Genomic DNA, 25,496 nt, shown 5'->3' with positions numbered 1-25,496 from the left:
GGGTCTGCCTGAGGGCGACAGGTCTGGCCCGGGAACACTGAGCCTCCTGTGGCTGAGTGGGGAAGCACAGCCCAGGCCACACTAGGAGGGTCTCCTGACTCTTGGTGCCTCTAGCATCCCCACCCACTTACCCAAGGGCTAGACCTCCATGTTCCTCGAAGGGCTTGGGCGTCCAAAGAAAGAGGATGCGCCTTGGGAAGAAGGAGAGGCAATGAACTTTTTGGAAGAATCTTCTGTTCCAGGCCGACCTCAGTCGCTTGGGTGGGAACCTTCCTTCTGGCTAACTCCGCACCCCTCCTGGGATTCAGCTTCTGGAGGCTGTTCCATCCGGGCCTTCCTCGTAGCTTCTCCTGGGGTGGGTGTGGGCTAGGCTTACATAATTTAGGGCCTATTTGCTGTGCATCTGCAAAATAAGAGCCCAGTTCTGGGGGCCAGGGGGCCCAAGGGACACGACATACCCCTGGCCATCAAAGTCCTTGCTGCCCAGAGGGACAAGGCTGGCATGGGCGGGTGCTCTGAGGAAGGGGCCGGCTGAGGAGAGATGGGGCACATCTGTCCCGGGGTGAGGGAGGTGTCTTTATGGAAGAGGCGACATTTAGCAGGGCTCTGAGGGGTATGTGGGAAGGGTTGGGAAGGAGTGGGAAGGAAGGTGCCGGCATGTGGGGAGAGATCTAGCGGGTGGTGAGGTGGAAGGCAGTTTGAGAAGGGCTAGGGCACCTCTCTGTCCCCTTCCTTCCTCCAGGCTGGCTCCTTTCTCTCCATCCATGCACCTTGCCCTCCCTCCTGGGGTCCCCACCTCGCCCCTTCCTGTCCCGGCCCCTGCCTGGAGAGTGGCAGTCACAGCTAGCCCCTCCACAGAGGAGCGCTGTGCTGTTTGTGGGGCCCTCAAGGCAGTAGCTCTTTGAGGTGCATATTGTTATCCCCATCAGGAGATGACACCCCGAAGACTCAGAGAGGGAAAGCAATTTGCGGAAGGTCACACAGGGCAGGTGGCAGCGGGGCCCCACCACGCAGGTGTCCTGACTCATCGTCCACTCCCTACAGGCTTTCCTGGGAAAACAGTCCATATCCGCTCTACCCAAGTCCTTTTTAGATATTCATAGTTCCATTTCAGCCGCTTGCAGGCCTCCATTTATTCTGGGTTCTTGGCTGCGACAGGAGCAGTTGAGGTTGCGGGAATCGTGACCTCTTGGTCATTGTGTTTGTAGTTGTTATTATTGTTGTTATCGTAGGAAAAAGGAAGTGACATTTACCAAATGCCAGATGCTTTATATAGTTCACCTTGCTCTTCCAGCAGTCTGTAGTAGAGGGAGGCACCTTCCCACCTCCCCACTGCAGGGGGGAGGCAGCCTCAGAGAGGAGGAAGCCAGTAAGTAGCAGGAACTGGATTCGAATCCAGGGGCCCCTGCCTCTGGAGCCCAGGTCCTCCTCGTTGTTCCACCACCACCCTTCTCAGTACTGATTGGTCCTCAAAAGTCAGTAGAATTCCCAAGGGAGGGTGCAGCAGGGAGGCCTGGCCAGAGCGGGGTGTGGTGGTGCTCCTGGGGCCTGGGGCCTTGGGGTCAGGTGGAGGGGAGGTGGCTGGCCAGATCCTCCCGGGTTAATTGCCACCTATTTTAGGCATGATGTTTTAAACATCAGAGTCACAAACCAGGCACACTTGTTCACATCCCAGAAGGTCCCCAGAGACCCCTGGCTCCAGTCCTCTGGTTTTCTAAATGAAGACATAGGCTAGGAGAGAGAGAGAGAGACAGGGACTTGCCTGAGGTTAACTCAGCCCATCTGAGGCCAAGCTGACCACTGACCCCACCTCGTGGACATTGATTTTAGGTGAGTGACTTTGACGGTGGACTGGAACCGTGTCTCTAGGCCACTTAGACCTACTTTGTTCTTATTCAGAAACTTCTGTACCAGATGCCCAGATTCACACGTTCAGATGGACGTTGGGGAGGCTTAGGGTGAAGGAACAAGCTGTGCCCCAGCCAGGGATGTAGGGACCAGGACTGGAGCTTCAGGTCTCCCTGACCTGCTTGGGGCTGGCTGGCCAGGCTGAACATCCCATGTTTCAGGCCACAGTGCACGCTGTGTGATGTTGGCGCCTGGGATGCTGTCTTGGCCCACCGACTGACTGTATGATCACAAGACCACACGTCTCTTCTCCTTTCTGGGCCTCAGTAGCCCCCTTGGTGAATGGAGGTGGTGGTTTGTGCTCTTTTGACCTCATGAGGCTTCAGAGAGGACGGTGGATCTGAAAGTAAGCTTCCAGGTTCTGCAGAGTCAAGGCTCAAGCCCTGTACGCTGCTCAGTGGCAGAACGTCTACCCTTGGAGGCGTGTGACGAGGGGCGACTGGCGGGAGCAGCGGCGCTCTAGCCCAGCTTCCTGTGCTCAGTCTGGCCTGACACCTGTCCCTTGCCCCAGCCTGGTTGTGTTCGTGTGCTAGGCATCTGTTTTCCCCGCTGCAAACAGCTCAGCCCCAAGGTCTCTGCCAACCCCCTGCATCCTCTTCGTTCCGTTTTTTGGTGCAGTGCAGGGTCTCTGGGAACTCTCCATGGAGCCCAGCTGGGAGAAGCAGGCCTTGCTGGCATCCTGGGAAGAGCTCTCTGTTCCTCTAACTCTGGATACTTCTACAGCGAGTTGTCACTCCGACTGTGGTCCACGTTCTGGCCCTTGGCTCCCAGAATGCTGAGGAGGAGGAGTGGTGGCAGGACAGCCAAGGGCCAAGCCACTCCTTGTAAGTTTCCCTTATGGCAAGTCTGCTCAGGCTCCTCCCACCCTGTGCTTCTTAGAATCCAAAATCCGGGCAAGCTCCTGCTCCCTGAAGGGGTCCCCTGTGTGCACAATAGCCTCAGGGCGCAGGCTTCATCAGGCTGAGGCTGCCCCTGGCTCCTGTCACCCGGCCTGGTAGCTGGCCCCAGGCTGTGCAGAATTTTTTTAGGGCCCAGCATTGTCCAGTCCCCAGGTAGCCCGGGGAAGGGACAGCCTGCCCTTTGGACTGAACGACATCAGTCCCAGGGAAGTCCTCAAAGCTGGTGGCTCAGAAGCCCAGTGAGTATGAGGACCTCGGAGCCCAGGCAACCCTATCTCTGATTCAGCCCCTGCTCCCAGGATGCTGCATGACCTTGGAGACCTGGGGGTTCCCCAGAGGGGCTATAGGAGCTGGAAGAGGGAAAAGGATGGGATGCCTTCAGCCAGAGCAGCTCTGCCTTAATGCCTTATGCATCTGGCTTCTGCCTAGAAGACGCCATTTGAAGAAAGAGCTCTGAGTCTAAACAGACAGGGGAGGCCACCTGGTATGTGTTTGCTAGGGCAGCTGTCACAAACACCCACAGCCGGAGTGGCTTAAACAGTAGAAACTGCCAGGTCTGGGGGCTGGAAGTCCACAATCAAGGTGTTGGCAGGGTTGGTTTCCCCTGAGGCCTCTCTCCTGGGCTTGTGGGTGGCTGCCTACTTCTGTGGCCTCACTTGGTCTTTCCTCTCCCAGCTCACATCCCTGCTGTCTTCTTCCTGCAGGGACCGGGTCAGATTGGATTAGGGCCACCCGAATGGGCTCGGGGAACTTAAATCACTCCTTGAAAGGCCCTGTCTCTGAGCAGAGCCACATTCTGAGGTACGGGGGTCAGAGCTTTAGCATACGAATTTGGGGGGCCACAGTTCAGCCCCAAACACCATGCATCTTGTACAAGGCCCTCATATCACAGAAGGGGAGAATGAGGCCCAGAGAGGAGAGTATGGCCACCACAGGGCTGGCTGGGGCTGGAACTCCGACCTGCTGACTGCCCTGCCCTTTGAACTGATCTCTCTCTGGGCAGGGCAGAGGCCGTTTTTCCTTTGCTCAAGGACTCCTCACACTCCGCTCTCCAGGGAATTCCCCTAAAGGGAGGTCTGGGCATCTAGATTTGCCAAAGTTGTAAATCTCTTAAGCTGTAAGCTGCTCCTTGGCGTCTGGCGAATGCCCTAATGTGAAACGCAGACGTTCCTCCCTTTCAAGCTCCATGCTCACTCCTGAACTTCCCATCGTGTTTGCACCTAAGGATGCAATTACCATTTCCTGCCATTGTCCTCTCTGCTTGTCCCTGCGCTCTCAGCTGACGCAGGCTCTCAAACCCGTTGGGTGAGCACGAGGCTGTGAGATTATGGAGATCGGACCGCTTCTGAGAGCTTTGGGCTGGCTCGGGACCAGCGATGCTTATCAGTCCACCCAGGACTCCTTTGAGGTTATTTTCTTCTCTTCAGAAGATGCCCGTATATGCGGCAAAAAGCGTTTCCATCAATTCTTTTGCCTGAGCTAGCGCCAGTCGAGTGCTGCCTTGGGCCATTTGACGCCCCAGCGGGCTCCTTCCCAGGTCCGCTGGGCTATGTCTGGTCGGTGAGCCCCCTAGGCCCTCCCCAGGCCCCCCAGGTCCCCGTGCTTCTCCACCAGGTCCCCGCAGTGCCAACGCAGCCCATTTTCCCATGTGGACCACAGACCGTCCCCATTTGTCCACGGTTATTAAAAACCACAAGAAAGCATTTCTCCAGCAAAGGTCATGGAGCTTGAGTTTCTAAACTTGTTTGGGAAGGATACGGGGACAAGGGTGTTTTAGGTTTGTGGACTTATGGCAGATCTTAGATTTAAAGCATAAAATTGAGACCAGGTTTCTCTTCTCTTCCACTAAAAGGGAAAACAAACATTGTGATTGCTGAGTCCTTTCCTCTGGGTTGTCTGTCTGTGGTCTCTTCGGGGTGGGGCCAGAGGGTGCAGGCCAGGCCGCTGGGCATGAGCTGCAGCCTCCCGTCTCCCCCAGCGATGCTCTTCTGAGTCTTTCCATGTCTATAAAATATAGTAACCCTTATTCTGCCAGGCGCGGGACTGTATTCCATGGATGCTGGCTCCTTTCCTGTTCACTTGTCCACGGTTCCATGGCTGACAAGAACACTTGGTCTCCTGAAGGATTTACATGGGGGTCGGGAAAGGAGTTGTGTCCTGGTGGGGGACTTTCTAGATGGTCAGAGAGCGTTGGGATTCATGGAGGGCTGGGCTTGCCTCCTGGTGCCAGCCTCCCCAACGACAGAGCCACACTGATGGTGACTTCTGGTCCCCAGCTCTGTACAGCCCTAAGAAATCGGCTCCTTCTGGTTTGAGGGATGTGTTTTGGCCAAGGAGCATTTCACCTCATGCCTTCTGGGGGGCTCCCTTCTGAGGGTAGAGCCGTTGTGGTGACCTGGGGTCGGGAGAGCACAGGCCTCCAAGATGGGCCACGGGGTCCTCCATTGACTCCATAAGCCAAAAGCCCCGTGCCCTGGGCAAGTCAATGCTGCTCCAAGCCTTGGTTTTCTCTCGATGTCTGGGGAACCGTGTGTGTCCAGGGCCTGGTACACTGTCTGTGCCCAGGTGGCACAGCTATTATTATAGGACTCCCATCACTCCCATTGAATAGACTTGCAGGCTGAGGCCTAGAGATGGACGGGGATGTCCCATTGCCCATGCCGGTAAGCGGCAGTTGGACTGTGAATGCGGGATGCTGGACTGCAAACGCAGGGGCCTGTCTGCTGTGTCACGTGTCCGTCACCTCCCCACATGTCAGTAGTGGCCCCAGGGAGACCAGAGTGGAGGTCACCTAGTGAGGTTTGCCCGGGAGGCCTGAGTCAGGCAAAGGTGTGCTGATACCACTTCTCCTCTGTCTTTTAGTGTCCGCCAGGACTTCGATGTTCCCACCAGCCACCTGATTGGAGCACATGGATACTGCACCCAGGTCGCGGTTGCCGAGGGTCGCCAGGCATTAGGCGCTTCTTTTCCTTCCACCCCTCTTCTTTCCTTGCCGCCCTCCCCCCTAGCCCTCTCCCACTGGTTTTCATGTGCCAGCCTCCATCATGGAGACCTAGAAAGGCCACTCAGTTCAGCTTCTGCTCCAGGGGGGCTTGCTGTGCCCAATCTGTGTGCTTGGCACTGTGGGGAGGGGGGGATACCAGGGACAGAGCCAGGCGCTGCACAGCCCAGAGCCCCAGTCCAAGCCCCGGAGACAGACTGGGGCCTCTGGGCCAGCTGGGGCCATGAGGGCCACGAAGGCCGTGGCATCCTTTGTGTTTGCGCAGGGCACCATCTTGGCAATGACCCTCCCTGAGCTGTGTGGATCTTCTTCCCCTCCCCAAGGCTCAGTTCCCTTGTTTTTAGAATGAGAAGTTTAGATTAGACCGATGCTTCTTAAACTTTGATGAACGCATGAACCCCCCCGAAAGTCCTGTTGAAAGCAGGCTTAGATCCAGTGGGTCTGGCCTGGGGCCTGACTTTCTGAATTGCTCACAGGCTTCCTGGAGAAGGTGATGCTGCCGGTCCATGGACCACACTTTGAGTAGCAAGGGGCTACGTGTCCACTAAGCTTTGCCACTGCGTTAATTTTGAGTCTTGCAACAGCAATGGCTGATTTCCCCTTTCTCCCCCATTTCAAGAGGGCTTCCTGTGCCAGGGAAGGTTTGAGACAGTTGGGGAGCAGGAGCCTTCTCCTCCTTGAAAACCAGATGGGAAAACGAACCCATCTGAAAGGGGCCGCGCCTTTCTTACCCGCCGCTGCCCCTGAGGTGCAGTATCTCAGAGCAGACATTTCCTCCAAATTCTTTCTCATTTCCTCTACAAGGACACAATGGGGCCCCTTTGCTATCTCCCTCCAATGGGGTTCCCTCCGTGGCCATCACAGGGGACCTCTTTTACTGTCACGAGGGGAGGGGTCTTGGTGTTGATGGAGGGCTTTATTCACCGGGGCATGGCTTTTATAATTCAGGGGAAAACACTTCTGTGAACTCTTCCCTCCAGAGCTGATGCTGGGAAAGACCTCTCCTGGCCATTCCCACATACTGTGGGGCCGTTGCTGCCTGCTGGCCGGCCACACACGCTGCCCTATCAGGGTGGGTCCAATGGGGTGTGCTGCCTGCCCAGGTGGGCTCACTTGGTTCCCTCCCCAGTGGCACAGCAGACACTTAGCGGCCAGCATTCCTCTGGAATCTCTGCGGCCAGGTGATCCCCTGCGGGTAACAAATGCAGGGAGAGGGAAGGACACCAGGGAGGATGCTGGAAAATGTGGGTGGAAATCCCCTCCCATCAGGAGGGGCCGGGGTCCCCATTCCTCACAGGAGGGTGGACCGCTCGATGCCCTGCTAAAGGAAGGGCCCTTCCCGCCATGTTGATGCATGAGGCGCTGGCTAAAGGAGGCGGCCAGAGGAACAGGACTCCCCGTGTCACTGATCTCTGTGTTCTGGGGTCAGCAGGCTTGTTGGCCTGTGGCACAAGTTACAGGGCCCCTGGATGCGTGACGCCACTTGGCCGACAAAGCGGGGACAGATCTAGAACCCAGCCTGGGGCTTCCTCGCCTCTGCCTGGGGACAGACCTAGAACCCAGCCTGGGGCTTTCTCGCCTCTGCCTGTCTGCCTCTGCAGGCCTCCTCTCTCCCTCCCTGCTCAAAGACCCCACCATCGGCCATGAAATCCAAATAAGGCCTAGAGCTGCCTTCTTGGTGTTCATACCATTGTCCGCTTCCTGGCGTTGATAATGGGCGCTGGTTTTGTAAGATGTTATCATTGGGGGAAGCTGGGTGAAGGGTGCACAGGAACTCTCTGTACTATTTTTACAAATTCTTTTGAGTCTATAATTATTTCATAATAAAAAAGTTTATGAAAAAAATGCCATCCTTCAGGACCCACCCCAATGTGGCTTCTCCACAGAGTGGCTCTGACTCAGCCACAGAGTCCTGAGCCTGCCTGGCTCAGAGGGCTCCGAGCTTGTATTTTTGTATTCCCAGTCACATCCTACATTGTGCCTCAGCCACGCAGGGACACACCTGATCCCTGCTCTCAGCGTGGAGCCCGAGGTCAGGAGCCATTCTTACCCTCCAACAGTCTCCTGCTGCCACCCAGGTTCAGTGAGTGTCTGTGGGATCAAGGTCACACTGAGTTCCTAGAGTCGCTCGACTGGGAACCCCTGGCAGCTTTCCCTGAGGGCTGGTGGGAACTCCAGATCCCAGCCCTCTTGTGATCTGGGGCTCTCTCCCTCCTTGCTTTCCTTCCTTTCCACCCCCCCCCCCTTTTTTTTGTCCCCAATCTCCCCTGGACAAGCCTTTCCCCTTTCTTTCATCTACAGGAACTCGTCAATCTGCTCCTGACCGGGAAAGCCGTGTCCAATGTTTTCAATGACGTCGTGGAGCTGGATTCTGGGAACGGGAACATCACTCTGCTCAAGGGCATTCGTGCGCGCAGTGACGTCGGGTTCTTATCTCTCTTCGAGCACTACAACGTGTGCCAGGTACTGGGGTGCAGGGCTCCGGAGACAGAGGGGCCCGGCTCCCTGGGACTGGAGAGAAGGAAGGCAGGGAAAGGGAAGCTCCACTCCGGTTTCCAGAGCTGATCAGAATTTGGTCCAGTCTCAATCATGGAGGGTTTGGGAAGAAATAGCACTTGGCTGCCATCGAGTTCTAGCATGAAATTCCCGCCCAAAGCCAGCCGGTGCCATGTTCTGAGAAAGGTCGTTTCAAAGGGACTCCTAGGGAGTTATAGGGGAACTGTGGGTCAGAGCAGATGCAGCTGGGGTATGTGTGTGTGTTGCCCACTCTACTCCACTAATCCCGTCTTAACTAGTTACGTCTACAACCACCCGAATTGCAAGTAAGGTCACATTCTAGGGGCTAGGATCTCCACGTATCTTTTTGGGGGGCCAGTTCCACCCTAACAGGCCACTCGATCTGTTTGCTAGTGTACTGCCCCCTCTCCTTCCTCTCTCCCTGCAGCCAGGGTCTTGGGAAGGGCTGGGCCCCTGGCAAAGTCAGGCAGGGTAAGGTGACAGCGTGTCTCTGCAGGGCGGGTGGTTGTTCCTGTCTAGCCTGCTGTTAGACTCTCTATGAGCCTCCGTTTTCATGTCTTCAGAGAAGACATTGTTCTCTGGCTGGTTTCATGGCACCCTTCTGGCATGATCACGAGTTCAGGCTGCTGTCCCGTTGATAATGGGCCATGTGGTGTGGCCTCCGCCCCAGGTCCTGCCCCTGGGGACAGAAAGCCAACCCCTGGGCTCCACAGACTTGGGGAGAACAGAATGATAGTGGCTCCCTGATTTGCTGATGTCAGCAGGGAGCCCAGGAATGTGGCCACGTGGGCCTGGAGAAGTACCAGGGCCCCTGAGCGCCCGGCCCTGGGTGGGCTCTGGAAGCATTTGGCCCGAAATTCCATGGGCTGAGAGAGGTTACCTTGGCCAGGCTCATGGAATCCCCGGGCTTACCGTGAGCCCTGGTTTTCCTCTTGTGTTGAGGGTGTGGGTCGAAAAGTAAACTATTTTCCTTTGGTCTGTGGAGGGTGGTTGATGGGAACATCAGTTGGGGGTCATCCTTCCCTTGGAATAAAATGCCAATTGAAGAAATTCAGGCCCTACAATGATCCAAATTCTTGAATCCACACAGGAACCCACTCCCCGCCCCCAACACACACACACACACACACACACACACACACACACACACACACACACACTATTATATGGTTGGCTGAAGACCGAAGCTTGTGTCTTTCTTGCAGCAAGGGATGTTTGCTCCTCTGCTTTGGCACTGCAGGCTCTCTGAGGAAGGACCCTCAGGCCTTCTCTCCTCCCTAGAGCTCACTGAGGACTGAGCCTCTGAAGGAAAAGGCAGAGGTCTGGCAGTACAGACAAAGCCTGTCCTCCCCCTTACCTCCGCCTGCCATCCCCTCTGTCACTGAACTCCTCTGGGCCTACATGGTTGGCCATGTTGGCTGTGGAAGGAATCCAGGAAGGGTTAGCACCCACACTCAGAGCTGGGTCCCCTCCACTGGGCAGCAGCAGTGTGGCCCCGGGGAAGGTCTGGCATTTAGAACAGCTTGTGGCATGGCACCCAAGTTGGGACTGTTCCTATAAGGCTTAGGCTTTCTCTCACAGATGGCAGAAGCAGGCCCGCCTGTCATTCACCCTGTCCGGGGCTTCTCACAGCAGCTGGGAGCCTGGTTCTAGGGCCCTCACTGAGTATGTGGGGGCTGGGGGTGAGGGAGGTCCCGTCTGTCAGTGAGCTTATTAGATGACCCCCATTCTGGATGTGCCTGGGGGGAAGAAGAGGAAGCTCTGGGCCAAGCAGTGCACCCTCTACTGAACTAGCCGGCCTCCAGCCCCAGCCTGGCTGTGTGTTCTGGTCTTCCATGGGCTCGCCATGGTCTTGCCCATTGGAACTGCACCTCGATCTCACCACCCCAGAGCTCACGAATGAGCTTACCACCCCCTTCCAGGCCTTCACCGAAGCCACTGTGACCTCTAACATTAGAGCAGACTGACTCACATCATTCTTTTGCTTCACACCTGTCAGTGGTTTCCCCATCCTCTGAGGCCATTAGGGGCTGAATTTTGTCCCCTCACAGATTCACATGTTGAAGTCCTAATATGCAGTACCTCAGAATGTGGCTGTATTTGGAAACAGGGCCTGTAAGAAGTGATTACATTAAAATGAGGTCCTTAGGGTGGCCCTTAATCCAGTTGAGTAGTGTCCTTATAAGAAGAGGGAATTTGGAACCAGACAGGTTCAGAGGGAAGACCACGTGAAGATACAGGGAGGAGACGGCTATTGGCAGCCAACGAGAGAGGCCTGAGGAGAAACCTGCCCACACCTTGATCTTGGACTTCCAGCCTCCAGGCCTGTGAGGAAACGAATTTCTGCTGTTTAAGCCACCTGGTCTGTGGAACTTTGTTCTGCCGGCCTCAGCTAACTAATGCAGGGACCGAGAGCCCAAACTTAGCATAGCCTACGAGGCCTACGAGGCCCGATGAGACCTGTTCCCTCCCTTCACGTTTTGACTTAAATGTCACTTCCTAAGGGAAGCCTCTCCTGACCTCATCAGTCCATCTGAATAGGGACTGCTCTCATGGTCCCCTGCCACCTGGGCCAATACAGAATCTTAGTGCTTTCTTTCATAGGCCTCTTGGTTTCAAGTGTCACGGTTTATTGCTTTTGAGATGCAAACTTTGCATGCACTTGAACGTCCCTGGGGTTTTGAGGCTCTCTTGCAGTCACTGACGGTGTCAGACTTTAACTGCCAGCTTGCTTTCTTCATGAAACAAACAATTATGGTGGCTCTGATGGCATCTTAGATCCGGGGCAGGGCAGTACAATTGTGTCTGTATGATTATTTGATTACTATCTGCCTTCCCCATTAATCCAGGGACCCCCCACCCAAGGACAAGACTGGTCCTGTTTCCTTCCTTGCTGTACCCCCATCACTGAGCGTAATGTCCGGGACTGAAACACAAGTCATGTTGAAGGACAGTTACCCTCAGAGACGACAGATGGCAACTCTGCTGGCAATCAAATGTTCGTTCTTTTTAAATCAGGGCTTCTAAGCTGGCAGTCCGCGGCGAGGTGTGGGGGCATTCACTCGTCTCACCCCTGCAAAAGATTTAAGAATCCCCCTTTAAAAGTGACTCCTAACGGTGCCCTCTGTTCCCCTGCCAGGAGAAAGCCTCAGACTGTCCTGAAGGAAATGTGTCCCCACCCTCCCTCCTCGCCCCGGGCCTTTGGTCAGCTACCTCCAAATCCAGAGGAAGTGAATTTCATCTTTGGAAAATGTCACCCACTTGGAGGGGGCTCCTGAATGAGAAAACTCATTTATAAAATCTCTGGGCTGCTTTTTTTTTTTTTTTCCCCATAATCTTTTGACCGTTTAATAAATGGCAGGCTGCCCTTTTGTCCCCTCTCCTGGAAAATTCAGGGTGGCTAATTATGCAGACGCCTGCCCTCTGGCAGGTTGCATGGCTCTTTTTCCTGCAGTGAATGAGCCCTGGGTCCCCAAGAAGGCTCCCTATTCGAGGTGAGGCCCTCACCAGAAAAGCCTCTTTTGAGCCCAGAATGGGAGCCAAATTTGCAGTGGGGTTTAGACACGTCTGGCCACGTCCTCTGAGGTATCTATTTCCTCACATCCACCAAGGAGAGGGCTCTGGAGTCACGTTTTAATGTCACGAGGGGTTGGGGTGAGGGCCCTACTGGCCAGGTGGGGGCAGGGCAGGATGCTTGGAAAATGAGAAAACGGACACCTTGTAAAGATCACCATCCTACCCCCTGGCTAGGCCACTGTTTGTGGGCAAGTCTTTCCCTAGGGACCTAAGCACAGGTCTTCTGTCCAAGATACCCCAGTCCAGAGTCAGCTCCCAGGAGGGGCTCCGGGGGGCCCCAGGAAGACTGCTCAGCCACTCTCCTGTGACAGGCCGGAGAAAGTATGCCCTTCTCCCCACTGGAAAAATAATTCCCATTCTTTCCTTAATCCGCAGGCTGTGGCTGTAAATACCTGAGCATGCAAACATCTCCCTGGGGCTGGTGGGGATTAGGCCAGAATCAGCCTGGCCCATGGCACGCACCGAGCTAAATAAACCAGGACCCGGGGTAGGGAGAGGAGCTGCCCCAGGGAGTCACAGGTGATGGGGGAGAGAGCTCAGAGAGCTTGAGGGGCAGAGCCAGCCAGACCTCTGAGCAGGACTTTGCAGACACCCCCACCACTCTTCTGCCCTAAACATTCCCCTGCCCTAAGCAGCAGCGCTGAGGGTCCTGGGGCCTGTTCTGTGCCATCTGCCTTCCCTGAACACCCCTCTGTGGGGAGCTTTTCAAGGGAGTCTCTCATCAGAAAGTCCCAACTCCTTATCCTCCCCTTCCCCAGCGCGCTTTCCCGAATGCCCTGCTAGTCCCTGGGTGGATGTTTCTGGGCATTCCTTCCCGGCAACCCCCACAGACTGCTCACCCTGAGGCCCCCTCTCCCGTCTCCTTATGGCTCCAAGCCCACCTATCTTCAAGGTAAAGTCCTACCTAGTTCAAGTTCCACTTCATGCATGAGGACCCTCACTCGTCAAACATTTGCTCATGTTGGCTTCTAACCCCTGCCCTTGGTGCTAAGGGCACAGTCTGGTGCTTGGGAGGCAGGCTGGCACGTCCTGGTGAGGTTGTGATGCGCTGCAGGAGGGCAGGCGGGTACTGGATACCTAGTACCTGTTATGTAGTAGCCCCCACCCAGGAGCTAGAGGGTGATTCATGCTCCCTGGTTGGCTAATTTGGGTGATGCAGAAACTGGAAGGGGAGGAGAGGTGTTCCAGCACTCTAGATGGGGGACAGGGGTGCCCAGGCACGGGGGCCAGCCGCACTGGCATGTTTGAGGACTGGTGAGAGGCTGGTGCGGCTGCTGGGTGTGGCTGTGGAAGAACCGGTGGGGGGGGTCATCATCTGGGGAGGAGTGGCTGGCTGCAGAGGAGCTTTCCAAGGCAGGCTGGGCAGCCCTGTGAGCCAGCTAAGTATGGGAGAGGAAGCAGTGTGGGCGCCCGGGGGTTTCAGGCCGGCATAGCTCACAGCATGACCGTGGGTGAGGGGAAGCCCCTGAGAGTAGTGGGCATGGCTCCGGGGGACAAGCCGTTTCTGTGAGCAGCACAAGGGACTCCCACTCTGGCTCAGAGGCTGGGATCCCCCTCTGGTCTCTCTGAGGTCAGCCCAAACCAGGTTAGACAGAACATTCTTGGGCCCTTTCTCTGGGGCTAGCACCGGCATCTCTGTCCGCACCCCGTCCCTCTTGCAGGTGGGCTGTTTCCTGAAGACGCCGAGGTTCCCCATCTGGGTGGTGTGCAGCGAGAGCCACTTCAGCGTCCTCTTCAGCCTGCAGCCAGAGCTCCTGCGAGACTGGAGGGCCGAGAGGCTCTTCGACCTCTACTACTACGACGGCCTGGCCAACCAGCAGGAGCAGATCCGGCTGACCGTTGGTGCGCCATCCCCACCGGCCCGCGTCCTCAGGGCAGGCAGAACAACACACACCCTCAGACCCATGTCTGTACTGGGGGATCAGAGAGTGTGTGTCCGTGTGTCCTTCTACCGGAGGAGCCAGAGCAGGGCCTTGAGAAGCTGGTGGCATTAGAGGTGTACGGTGAAGTTGAGAACTCAGAGTAGGGTGCCCCGAATACCGTGCCGACAAGTTCGGATTTTCTTCTATGGACAATGAGGAGCCATGGAAGGTTTTAGAGCAAGAGGGTGATGGAATCAGATGGGTTTTAGAAAGAATGATGCTGGTAGAGGACGGGGAGCAGAGGGTGGGGTGGAGACTGGAGGTGGGAGGCGTGAGGAGAGTGCTGTGGTCCAGAAGAGAAGCAGTGGACAGGAACAAGGGTGGGTCCAGTCAAGATGAGAAGCAGGTCAGGTGCTGGAACAATCAGGTCCCAGGAGCCGGGTTGTTGGTGCTGACCCACAAGTTCAGACCCCGGGCTGATGAGTGTGTGTGTGTCTCTCTCTCCCGGCCCCCAGACACCGCCCAGACCATCCCTGAGGACAGAGACAATGACCTCGTCCCACCCCTCGAGCTCTGCATCAGAACCAGGTGAGTCAGATCTGTCTCTGGCTCTGGAAGCTCACCTGAGTGCCTGCGAGGTGTGGTGGTTGGGGGTGGACATACCCACCGGAAGGAGGGTGGGTTTTGGGATTGCCCCAACCAAGAGTCTGTGGTGAGGCAGGCCTGCCACAGAATGGAAAGATGTAGTGCTTGGAGTTTGTACATAGCATTTCGTGGTCTCTGTGGCTCAAGTGGAGGCGTGTTTGGTCTGTGAGGTGACTGTCTTCAGACAGCTTCTGGGGCTACCCCTGTGGCAGGGGTGTGGGGGTGTGAATAGGTATTTCATGAGGCCCATCCTTGCTCATGGCAGTCACCAGCATGTGCAGTGAGTGCTGTGAGGTCCTGTCAGGAGGAAGGACAGGTAGGATACAGGTGGGGGAGGGGATGGAAGGAGTTTGAGTAGGATAGGAAGGTGAGAGGGCCTACCTCCTCTGCAGTCCCCAGGGGGTAGCCCTGAGATGGCTTCCTGTAGCAGCGGCACCCTCTGCATCCAGGAGGAGCAGCCCCACTCGTTCTGTTGGTGTGGGTTGGGCCCTCTGAACCCTGGGCAGAGGTGCTCTATAGCCTCAGACACAGGGTAGGAGGACCTTGACTCCCCTATTCCAGCTCAGGTTCAGGGTGAGTTGGGGCTCCCTTCACTCAGGAGCCCACTGACTGGGCCCCAGGGCTGGAAACAGTACTCTGGGGGGCTGTGGGGTCGGAGCTCTGGTCCCCTTCCTGCCCCCCCCCCACCCCGGCCTCAGGCAGGCCCTTCACAAAGCCTTTGCGGAATGACTTGGAGGCCTCAGATGCAATGGGAGGAGCAAGTTGGGGAGGAAGGAGGTCTGCAATCCAGCGCCTTCTGGGGAAGTGCTAGAACTTGCACGTGGTCAGTTGGGTTCCAGAGTTTGAATCCTTTCCACTCTTCACCCGTGTGTCCCTCACATTGCCAGCTGTAAGACAGGTAAAATGGAGAGCCCAGCGCGGGGCTGTTGTGAGAGCACCTGGTATCCCGCCAGGTGCTCTGTAAACAGCTCTCATGGGTAGTGTCTTAGCGGCCCCATGCCGTGATGTGACCTCAGACGGAACCTCATGTCCCCAACTGTGAAGTGATTAACTTGGGGTGCAGGACATGGATAATGCTGGGGCTCTGACCACCTGCAATCCAGGGGGTTCGCTCAAAGCCTTGGGCTGCTGCCCAGCCAGAGGTTCATGAGCCCTTGACTGGAGACTCGGTCACAGCGGAAACCCCAGGGAGAGAATGTGGGAGACGCTGGGACATCCTCATTAGACCCCATCTATTCGTCCATCTGTTCATCCGTCCTCCTGCCTGCCCACCGAGCCAGGGACAAAGCATTCTTGTGGGGTCATGTGCTGGCTTTTCTTTCGTCGGGCGGATTAAAGGCCCAAGCAGGTCGCTTTCCTTTCATGTACAAAGGCCACTCATTCCAGGTGATGAGAGAAGGGCAGCACTGGAAAGAGGAGGTGACAGTGGCCTTGGCACCCTCCTCAGGACGGGGCGAGAGGCCACAGGGCATCCTTCCTGCAGGTGGGCCTCCCAAGCAGGGCTGTGGACCACACCCTGGGCACAGGCTCCACCCACCTCCCCGACTCCAAAGGCCTTCAACTGTCTCTGTAGGGGAGGTGGGGGACCACCACCTGGGACCTCTCCAACAGCCCCATCTGGAATCACTCCCCTTTTTCCAGGAATGGTTCCACTGCAGGACTCACCAGTACCTCCAGCCCAACCCCTGGAGTCTGGGCTCAGCCCTCACTGTCCAGTGCTTAACAGTGACCTGGGCTCTGTTCCGTCGGGGAGCTCAGTCCAGGATCATCGGAGCATGAGCATGGGCCGGGAGCATCTCTTCCTCTTCTGTCAGCTGTCCTCTTCTCCCAGGGCTCTTCCCATCCCAGTTGTCACTGTGTGCCGTGAAATGATGGGGGAAAATGGGGTTGCTGTCTGCAGTCAGGAGCGATCCCTTGGCCTGGGGCATATGGTCCAGGCTGAGTCTCTGTCCTGCCCTTTTCTGTCCCTGCTCACTGTCAGTGTGTGGCTCTAGCTGTGCTTCCTAGTCCTTTGTCACAGATAGAAAATCACATTTGTGCAGCACACAGAGTTCGGGACAACTGGCCTGGCGGCTCTGTGGGCCCAGACTCCACCTAGCCCCTGATGGATGTGGGGATTGGTACTCTGATACACGTGTCTCCATCTGTGGTTCAGCCATTGGGAAGAGTGTGGTCCTCAGGCTTTAGTGGGCATCCCTGAAGGATGTGGTCGAGCACACATCAGTGGGTCCTACTCCCACGGGTTCTGGTTCAGTAGCGAGGTGGGGCCTGGGAATTGGCATATCTGGGGAGTTCCTGGGAATTGCTGGTGCTGCTGTCCCAGGACCACACTCAGAACTTCTGGTGCCGGGTGAGGGCAGCATCTACCCCCTGTGGCCCTTTCTGGCTGCCTTGTGAGTTAGATGTCAGGTGAAGTACTGAGCCTCAAGCATCTGGCCTATTGTAATACTCCGGGCTAGGGGTCCTTCCTTGCTGGCTCTGGGGGCAGCCCCATCCCATCCCCCATCTTCCCCCAGGTAGGAGTATCCATCCTCTGCTAGGACTTTCCTAAAACCAGCTGTCTGCCTCTCTTATGATCTCTACGACCTGCCCCACCATGGTGGGTCCACCTGGGAAGTTAATGTGAGATTTTTCCCAGCATCATCCTCAGAGAAGCTAAGTGGGTGAGTGAATAGTGGGAATGCTGGTTCCCCCCCTCTCCCTCCAGTATCCATCAGATAACATACCACTGTAATGGGAAACAGCAGGCCCAGCCTCCTGGAATCCTGTTCCAAGGGGTTGGATTACAAAGGCTTTTCATTTTGTTTTCATCCCAGATTCTCAAACAGCTCAAAGGGAGAAACTTGGGAAAGTGGCCTTCAAGGTCAGTGAAGACCCTGGGGAGAAAGGGCCCTGCCTCTTGGGGGATGAGCCCTGCTGCCCATAGGAGGTCCCCACCCTGACAGGAAGGGGGTACATGTGGTGTCATGGCCTGAACTCGGGCCACATCTCAGGTCATTACTACAAGATGACCAGACCCCTGGGCCCATCACTTCAACCTCATGGAATCCCTAGGCTGGACTCCATGGAAGAAACAGCCAGATGAGACCAGGTTCTTGCTCTGGGAGAGTTCACAATTGAATAGAAGTCAAGTTCATGATCCACTCTCTCCTAATCCAGGCAGAAATGTGCTGCCTACCCTTAAACCTAGCTCATTTGCCTGCTAAGGACATCTGATGCTCACCCTGACCAGGCATGGAGCACACCACACCCCTGGCCATCTGGAAGCTTGCTGAGGTCCACAGAAAGGCCCTTAGACACTACCTGATATGGCCCTTCCTTTCACATCTCAGGGTATGCGGAGCGGAGCTCTGTTCCCCAAGCTATACCTTGAGTCACAAACAGCTCAGGTCCTGAAGCTTAGCCCTGCGCTGTCCCAGCCCAGGGGAAGGTCACTGAGCGGGCAGTATGATTTCCCGCCACCTGGCTTTGTTACCACAGTGACATTACACAAGACCGGACTGTTGGTTTTGCTTCTGGGAAAGAGCACCCTAAGTCGAATGATCCCAGGTCCCATGCCATCTCTGCTCTCAAATGTGACCCGCGTCTGGACCTCAGAGAGTCTCCCATTACCTACCCTCATGTCAGGAATGTGGGGTCTGTTCCTCCCCACACCCCCCCCCCAATTCCCGCTGCTCTCTGACCATCTCAGCAAAAACAGACTCATTTATGGTCATTTCCAAACAAGACACACACAGTGACCTCTCGAGCTTCCAGCCTAGCCAGAGTGGGAGAGAATGAAACAGTTGTCAGTGGTCCAGAGGAAAGAGGAAAGAACACATAACCAGGGCCTGGGGCTGGGCCACAGATGTTTCTGTTTGGAGGCTCAGACAAGAAATTGAAAATATAATTTCAGCTGGAAACAGTGCCTTCCAGGGGCTGGAGCCGAGTGCCCAGGTCCATCAGCTGTTCCCCCACGCACTGGGGGGAGGAGGGTGCTGTGCCAGTCTTCATGCCTCAGCTGACACACTTCTTGCCCAGGTACCCTGTCCACAGTGTCCCTCGCCCACCAAAAGAGGGTTTCCTGGGTGCTTCTGTGGCCTCAGCTGCTCTCTTCTGATTCCCTCCCCCACAACCCGCACACACACTTGCCCTGGTTGGGTTCACAGAACACTCAACACCATGATGCAACACCTCACTCCTGGCTTTGCTTTCGTCACGTTGTATGACCTCCAGAAGGCTTGGTTCTGTTCCACACCTCAGTTGCCTCATCTGTTGATGAGGTAGAAGGATCCCTTCCCTGAGCTGTTGTGAGTTTGAAAAAAGAGAGGCAGAAGCATTCCCTTTCCTTTGGAGACCACGGGGGTGCACGTGCGTGTGTGGGGAGGAGGAATAATCAGGAGGAGGCATGGGGAAGATACAAGAGAGGACAAGGGCCATGGGCTGGGCTCTGTGACTGCCTGGGTCAAAGGCAAGAGAGACCACAGTGTGAACGAAGACAGGCTTCCGCACTGCGCCCCTGGGGCCCCAGAAGGAATAGCTGCTGGGGAGGGCTGTGTTCATCCAGTGGCACTTGGCCCTGAGATGTCTTGGAGGGGACAGAGGCCAGTGATACCAGCTCTGTCCTTGAGGGTCTCACAGTCTCATGGGTGAGGGAGACCCCATGACAATATCGTGCTGAGAGAAGACCCCCAGGCTGCTTGGGGGTCGGAACACACTTCTAGAAGGAGGAATCTTGGATCTGATCCTGAAGAATGGTGGGTGGGGATGAGGAATGGTTGTTCCAGGTGGAGGGCACAGCACAGGCCAAGGCCCGCAAGGGAGAGATAGTCTATGGGATTCATTCCAGAATGTTCTGCTCCCTGTGGCTAGAGTACAGGAAGTGGAATTTGCACAACAGGATACTTGCCTGGAAACCCATAGTGAGCAAGAGTTCTGTGGTGTATTTCTACTGGTCAGCTCTGGTGAGATCTTTAAAACCTGGCCTGTGCGCTTCTCCTTGCTGATACTGGCTCTACTAGGCATCTGTCCCCAGGATACACTAGTGTCATCGATGCTGAAAGTCTGTGGAGCGGGCAACCTGCTCAGCTGTGGTTTATGGCCCTGGGAAGGTAAGGGCCTCATTTGTGGCCCTGAGGTGGGCCCTCTTTGTGATGCTGATCCTCCCTGAGCTCCAGGGACTACAGCATCTTCTTGGAGCTCAACCCCTAGCCAGTGGTCCTCAGCCACTAGGTTATCTTGTGCCCCAGGGACTATTTGGCAATGTAGGGAGACATCTTTTGGGTATCGCGGCTGGGGGGGAAGGTGGGTGCTAAAAATCCCACAATGCACAAGACAGCCCTAGAATAAAAATTAGCCCACAATGTCAGTGGTCTGAGGTCGAGAAAGCCTGCTGGGAACTCTCACGCTCAGCCTCCTGAACTAACCCTGGGGGAGTGAGCTTTCATTCTGCCCGCTGTGCTGTCTGCAGGTCCATTTCATCACTGCCCTCCCTCTGCCAGCCCCTAATTGCATACACAGAGCTCTGTTTACTGTCCTTGTAATTGGCCATGGACTTTCCTACCAGGGAACCATTCATCCTCACCCAAGCACAGCCCCCCTGTATCTCAGCTCTTGCCACTTTAAAAACATCTCTGCTTTGATTTTCTATCAACTGTAAACTACTTTTCTCTGCTGCTTCTAATACTTTCCCCCTCATTGATATCTGTTAGCTGGGCTGGGGTGGGTTAGTTACCATGGTAAAAAGCCTCGAAACTAAGCATTAACTCCCACCACCTAACTGTAAGATCCAGTCACTGTTGGGATGGCATGAATGTCTCTAGTAGTAGAGAGATGTGACTCACCCCTGCACTGAAGCCAAACCCCATGTTGCCAGGATCTGAGCTGTTTGCAGATGGGGAGCTCATAGAAGGAACTTCTCTCTGCCTGTCAGAGTGTGGAGGGTGAAGGCTGGGAGGGATGGAGAGGGATGAGAGAAGGGTTTGGGGACCAGGTTCAGGTTAGACCTTATGGTAACAAGAAATCTGGTGTACTTCTTCTTCTTCTTCTTCTTTTTTTTTTTAAAGATTTTATTTATTTATTTGACACAGAGAGAGAGATCACAAGTAGGCAGAGAGGCAGGCAGAGGGGGCGGGGGAAGCAGGCTCCCTGCTGAGCAGAGAGCCGGATGTGGGTCTCGATCCCAGGACCCTGAGATCATGACCTGAGCTGAAGGCAGAAGCTTAACCCACTGAGCCACCCAGGCGCCCATCTGGTGTACTTCTGACTACTGCCCCACACCCTGAGCCCTGCCCATTCTTACCACGACTGGGACAAGAGACCACTCTGGTCTGGGCAGTAGTTTTCCCTTTGCAGTCTGGGACCCTGATGCCTGCCTGGAGCTAGGCAGTGGGCAGAATGTCGCTCTCGTCCATGTCTCCTTTCTGCTGCTTTCCAGGGGTCTGGATTCAGGATATAGCCGTAGTGTGTAAGTCTTTGATAAGAAACTTACAGAGGCTGATCCTCACCTGTAAATCTTAATAGAACAATAAAAGGTTTTAGTGACATGCTTCAAAACTGCAAAGATGATGAACAGAGAAATAAAATTGAAAATCTCAAGTTGCATGGTAGAGTTGATGAAGCCCCAGGTCATATTGCCGCGTATTGCTGACGCACTATTGACACACTTGGCACAGTAAGTCTGCCTAGTCCCTGGGAACCGGTGGTGAGCACCGTGCCTTCCCAGCGGGCCTTACCCCCCAGATCCTGCTCAGCTGTGTGACTGAGACCTGCATCTGTCTTCCCTACTGGCTGCACCTGTAGGGGCCCCCTGTGACATCATCGGGCCCCAGCACCAAACAGCGTGGGCAGTGGCTGCTTGATGACCGAGGCATGGTCAGACTTCCAGCCACGTTGATGATCTCCAGATACAGTCGCATTGCCTCTTCCTCAAGCAGTGACAGACGCTTTGATGCCAATGGAGCCCCTCAAAGTGGCTCAGCCCCAGGGCACCTAATAGATCCCTCTGGATCTGCCCCAGGGCTGACCCGTAGCAGCTCAGGAAATAGTCGAAAGCACGAGGACACCACAGAATCACTTAAGTCCCCCCCCAAGCCGGGAGAGCAATGGCGCCGACCATTTCCCTTCACTTGACATGACTGACAGTGAAGGGGAGGCAAGGTCGGTGGACGAGCACAAGAGGGCTATGTGTCTCGTTACAGGTTATGTTTGGAGTGTGTCTTGCTAAGGTCGGTCTTCCAGCACTTAGTCTGGAGAAAACACCGAGGAATGTGTCCAAAATTGTTTGCACATCCAGACCCGCTTCTGAGCATCTGTGGCCAGAAGGCTCCGTGGGTCCAATGGCTCAGGTGTGAAGGGTATCTCCCAGGCTTTTACACAGGAAGGAAAGGGTTGGCTGTCAAAAAGTTGTACCACCCCATTTGGGTGGGCTCTCTCGGCATCACAGGGCATCATCCCTAACACTGAAGAGCACGCAGAGGTAGTGCTAGGTGCAGAGGAAGGACTAGTTTCCTAAAACAGTGTTAACAGTCTTGGCTTGGTGGGTTTTCTCCTACCATCCACCCGTTTCAGCCTTTTATGCTGAGGATTTTAACGAAAGACACAGTTCAGCATTAATATACAGAGAGATAAAAATGTCTCAGGATGTCGACTGGCATGCACAACGCAGGGCAGGGCTGCATCTTGTGTCTGGACTGTGACAAACACTAAATTCTCACATTCCTTCTATCCTCACAGTGGGTGGGTGGAGGTCGGAGAAGAGCGGGACAGTAATTGTTCCAAAACAGACGATAGGCCAAGTATCTCCCACACCAAAAACCCTTCCATGGGAGCAAGACACACAGAAATATCACCACGATTTTTGTCTTTAAATGATGAGAAATCTTTTTTCTCCTTTGAAGAGGAAGGGGCTGGTCAAAGGTGTGCAAAAAATTCAACAGAAGAAAATACAGTCTTTACAGATGCCAGGAAGGTGCCTATAATCAAGAAGAAAGTAATTTGGTAAGAGCAGAATGAGTACGAGTCCCATTGCCTCTGGAAGGCTGTCCCTCTCCATTGAAAAAGCCAGAGACATTGGTGTGGCCACTGAAGCAAGGCACGGTCGTGAAGAAAGACAAAGAGCAGAAGCCTGAGGAAGGAAGGAGAAAAAAGTTCAGAGGGAGTCTGCGTTCTTCATGAAGGTGGAGAAGGCTGGGTTTACAACCAACCACTGCTGAAACCTCGTGGGACTTCTGAGCGATCAGTCAGGAGGTGTACCAGTCTTCCTCTGGGAGACCCTGTTCACTCGCCTGTCTCGGCTCCCACCTCAGGCAGCTGGGACTCTCTAAAGCAGAAGCACAGTTAAAATGAGGAAAGCTTCCTTCCCCCCACTCCCTTCTGTTGGCCATTGACGTGTTGACTTCTGTCAGAAGAAAAACGTCAGGTGTTGAAAAAGTGTGTTCCCTCCGCCAGCCTCAACATTGCAAAAAGCGTTTCGGGATCCTGGGTTCAAACCCTGCACCCTAGCACTGCTGTTGAGGTAGATGCTACATCTGCTTCCAAAGTTCCTGGATCTCAGGACGGATGCGTATCTCTTAGATACCCAGGATCAGGTCTTGTAGGAACAATCCATCCGCTAGAAATGTGATCCCCCTGGGCTGCTTTAGAAAACGAGTGTGCCATGTATTCAAGTCATGCTAGGGCGCGCCTGGATGGCTCGGTCGGTTAAGTGTCTTGACTCTTGATTTAGGCTTCGGTCATGATTTCGGGATCATGAGATTCAGCCCTGTGCTGGGCTCCACACTGGACGTCGAGCCTGCTTAGGATTCTCTCTCTCTGTCTCTGCTCATCCTCCCCCCCACACACTCAAAAATACATAAGTGAATAAAAATTTTTTAAAAATTAAGTGTTGGGTCATTTTGTGGTCTCACCTCCGCTAACTTTTATTTTGGAATTGGAGGAGGCACCCTGGGAGGTGGCTGTGTCCTCGGGCACGTGGACCACGCCCATCGGCTCAGGACCCTTCGGTGCTAGGCACACAGGAGGCTCTCGAGAAACACTTGTGGCAAGAATGAATGAACGAATGCATGTCCTGCCCCTTCTATCTTCTCCTGGGCTCTCTGGGGTCCTAGGTAGGTTTGTGTTTCACGGGGGCCTGGTGTATAGGTTTGTGTGTGAGTGTGGAGAGGCAAGGTAGGGAGGTTAGAACCAGAAATCCTCAAAGCCCTTAAGACAGGACCTTCGGGGGCGCCTGGGTGGCTCAGTGGGTTAAAGCCTCTGCCTTCAGCTCAGGTCATGATCTCGGGGTCCTGGGATCGAGCCCCGCATCGGGCTCTCTGCTCGGCGGGAGGCCTGCTTCCTCCTCTCTCTCTCTGCCTGCCTCTCTGCCTACTTGTGATCTCTCTCTGTGTGTGAAATAAATTAAAAAAAAAAAAAAAAAAAAGACAGGACCTTCGGGTAAGTGAGGGCAAGAGATGGTTCCCGTGTGGGCCTGGGCAGCTCTGACTCTTTATCTGCTACTCTGCTTGTAGGTGGAAGGGAGCAGCGGTGAACTGGAACGGCTCAGACCCCATCCTGTGACCCTTCCTGTGGGTCAGCCTACGGCTCCACCACTCATCACTGGGGGTGACACCTGAGCCCCAGGCCTCAGGGACAAGTCTCTCAGAAGAGTGTCACCCCCCTCTGGGCCAGAAGTGCTGCAGAAGCATCCAGAACCTCCCTGCCCCTTCCATGAAGGGCTCCCAGGACTGTGATGAGGGCCCAGAGTGCTGCTTACGGCTCCCTCCCAGCTGAGCCATGACTGCCAAGGATTGGACCGCCTGTGTGCTTTTTGTCTGCATCCCTCCCTTGCTCCCCACTGGGCCACCTGTCCCCTTGTCAAGCCTGAGATACAGCCAGCCCGGGCACCCGTTATTTCTGGTAGCTGGCTTTCTATAAAGCAGGAGGCAAACCCAAGCTGAGGACGGAGAGAGTCATTTGTTCTGTTGTGGCAAAGGAAGCCTGAGGTCTGCATGGTTCATGGCCGGGGTGGGAACAGGGATGGTCACCCAGGGCCCTAGAGACCTGTGGGCTAAGATGTCATCTAATGGGGGTCTCTGCAAACAGGTGATGCCTCTGGTCCAGTAGTGTCCCTGGTGGGGCTTCTGGTCTAACCTGTCTTCTCTGCGTCGGCCCCAGGTCTAAGGCACCAGGCTTTGTAAGCTGTGCTGCCTAGGGCAACACCGGCCCCCTGGGAGTCTGTCTCAGGGCAGACCTGGATCCCTATGAGGCCCCAGGACGATGGTCATGTGGACCTGGCCAGGTGGATATGGGGAAGAACCTTCTAGGCAGGGACCTCTTGCCACAGAGGGCAGTAAGATGAGAATGAGCCGAGGGACCAGGTATAGTCCCCTGCCCCCCCCCCCCAAAATGTGTGTGGGCAGAGCCTGGGAAGGCCCTCATGTTCCAGAGCAAGAGGGGATAGGTATGACTAGGAAAAACAGCCACTCATAAAGGGAAATTTGCACAGTTGCAGCCTCCCTGATCCCATGAGCTTGCATCCTACTGGTTTTCAAAAGGAATGTAACGTTAAGGACTGCTCTGTAATGGCTCCCAACAGTGGTACTGAGCAAGGGCCCCCAGAGGCAGAGCACTGGCCTCCAGGAGCCTCTGTCACCAGCCCAGCCACGTGAGGAGCTGGGAGCAGCATGAGGCCAAGCGCGCAGGAGCGCGGTCCAGTGCTGGCCCCTGCTCGGGTTGGGCTGGAGCTCCGAGCAGGCCCCACAGAGGTGGGTGTTTGCATGGAAGGACCGGGGAGTGAGCTCCTCCCGTGCCTGCCCTGGCCCAGGGAGAGGCCAGGGAGGGCCGTAGATGCTGAATGGTGGCTGGTCCCCAGCCTATGTGTCCCATCCCTCTCCTAACCCCCATCCCCGCACCCACTCCGGTGCTCAGGACCAGAGCAGCTCAGGGACTGTCTTACCTCTGCAGCGCTGGCGAAGAGGAGGCCCCTTCTCTTTATGTGCCAGGCATTTGGTGGTGACAACGCAAGGGCCTGTTTTGCACTCTCCTGGCACAAGTCGTGGCCAGATTGTTGTATTATCTTATTGTGGGTCTTTGGGGAGAAGCAGGGAGGAGCCGGGAGGGAAGTGAGAGGGC

At 55.3% G+C, this 25,496-nt stretch overlaps 1 protein-coding gene across 2 annotated transcripts in view; it reads left to right on the top strand.

Moving 5' to 3' along the window:
• Nucleotides 1-24,322, top strand: part of MINDY4 (MINDY lysine 48 deubiquitinase 4) — a 101,740-nt gene extending 77,418 nt beyond the window's left edge. For both annotated transcript variants that reach the window (XM_046019945.1, XM_046019946.1), the window contains exons 14-18: nucleotides 5,670-5,733; nucleotides 8,110-8,271; nucleotides 13,563-13,743; nucleotides 14,279-14,351; nucleotides 23,894-24,322. In XM_046019945.1, the coding sequence (XP_045875901.1) occupies nucleotides 5,670-5,733; nucleotides 8,110-8,271; nucleotides 13,563-13,743; nucleotides 14,279-14,351; nucleotides 23,894-23,942 (529 nt within the window). In that variant the 3' untranslated portion in view covers nucleotides 23,943-24,322. The remainder of the gene's footprint in view (nucleotides 1-5,669; nucleotides 5,734-8,109; nucleotides 8,272-13,562; nucleotides 13,744-14,278; nucleotides 14,352-23,893) is intronic.
• The last annotated feature ends 1,174 nt before the right edge of the window (nucleotides 24,323-25,496 follow it).

The sequence above is a fragment of the Meles meles genome, chromosome 10, assembly GCF_922984935.1.
Source record: "Meles meles chromosome 10, mMelMel3.1 paternal haplotype, whole genome shotgun sequence".
Classification (NCBI taxonomy): domain Eukaryota; kingdom Metazoa; phylum Chordata; class Mammalia; order Carnivora; family Mustelidae; genus Meles; species Meles meles.
The sequence above is the reverse complement of the archived record's forward strand: the minus strand, read 5'-3'. Positions and strand labels throughout refer to the sequence as shown.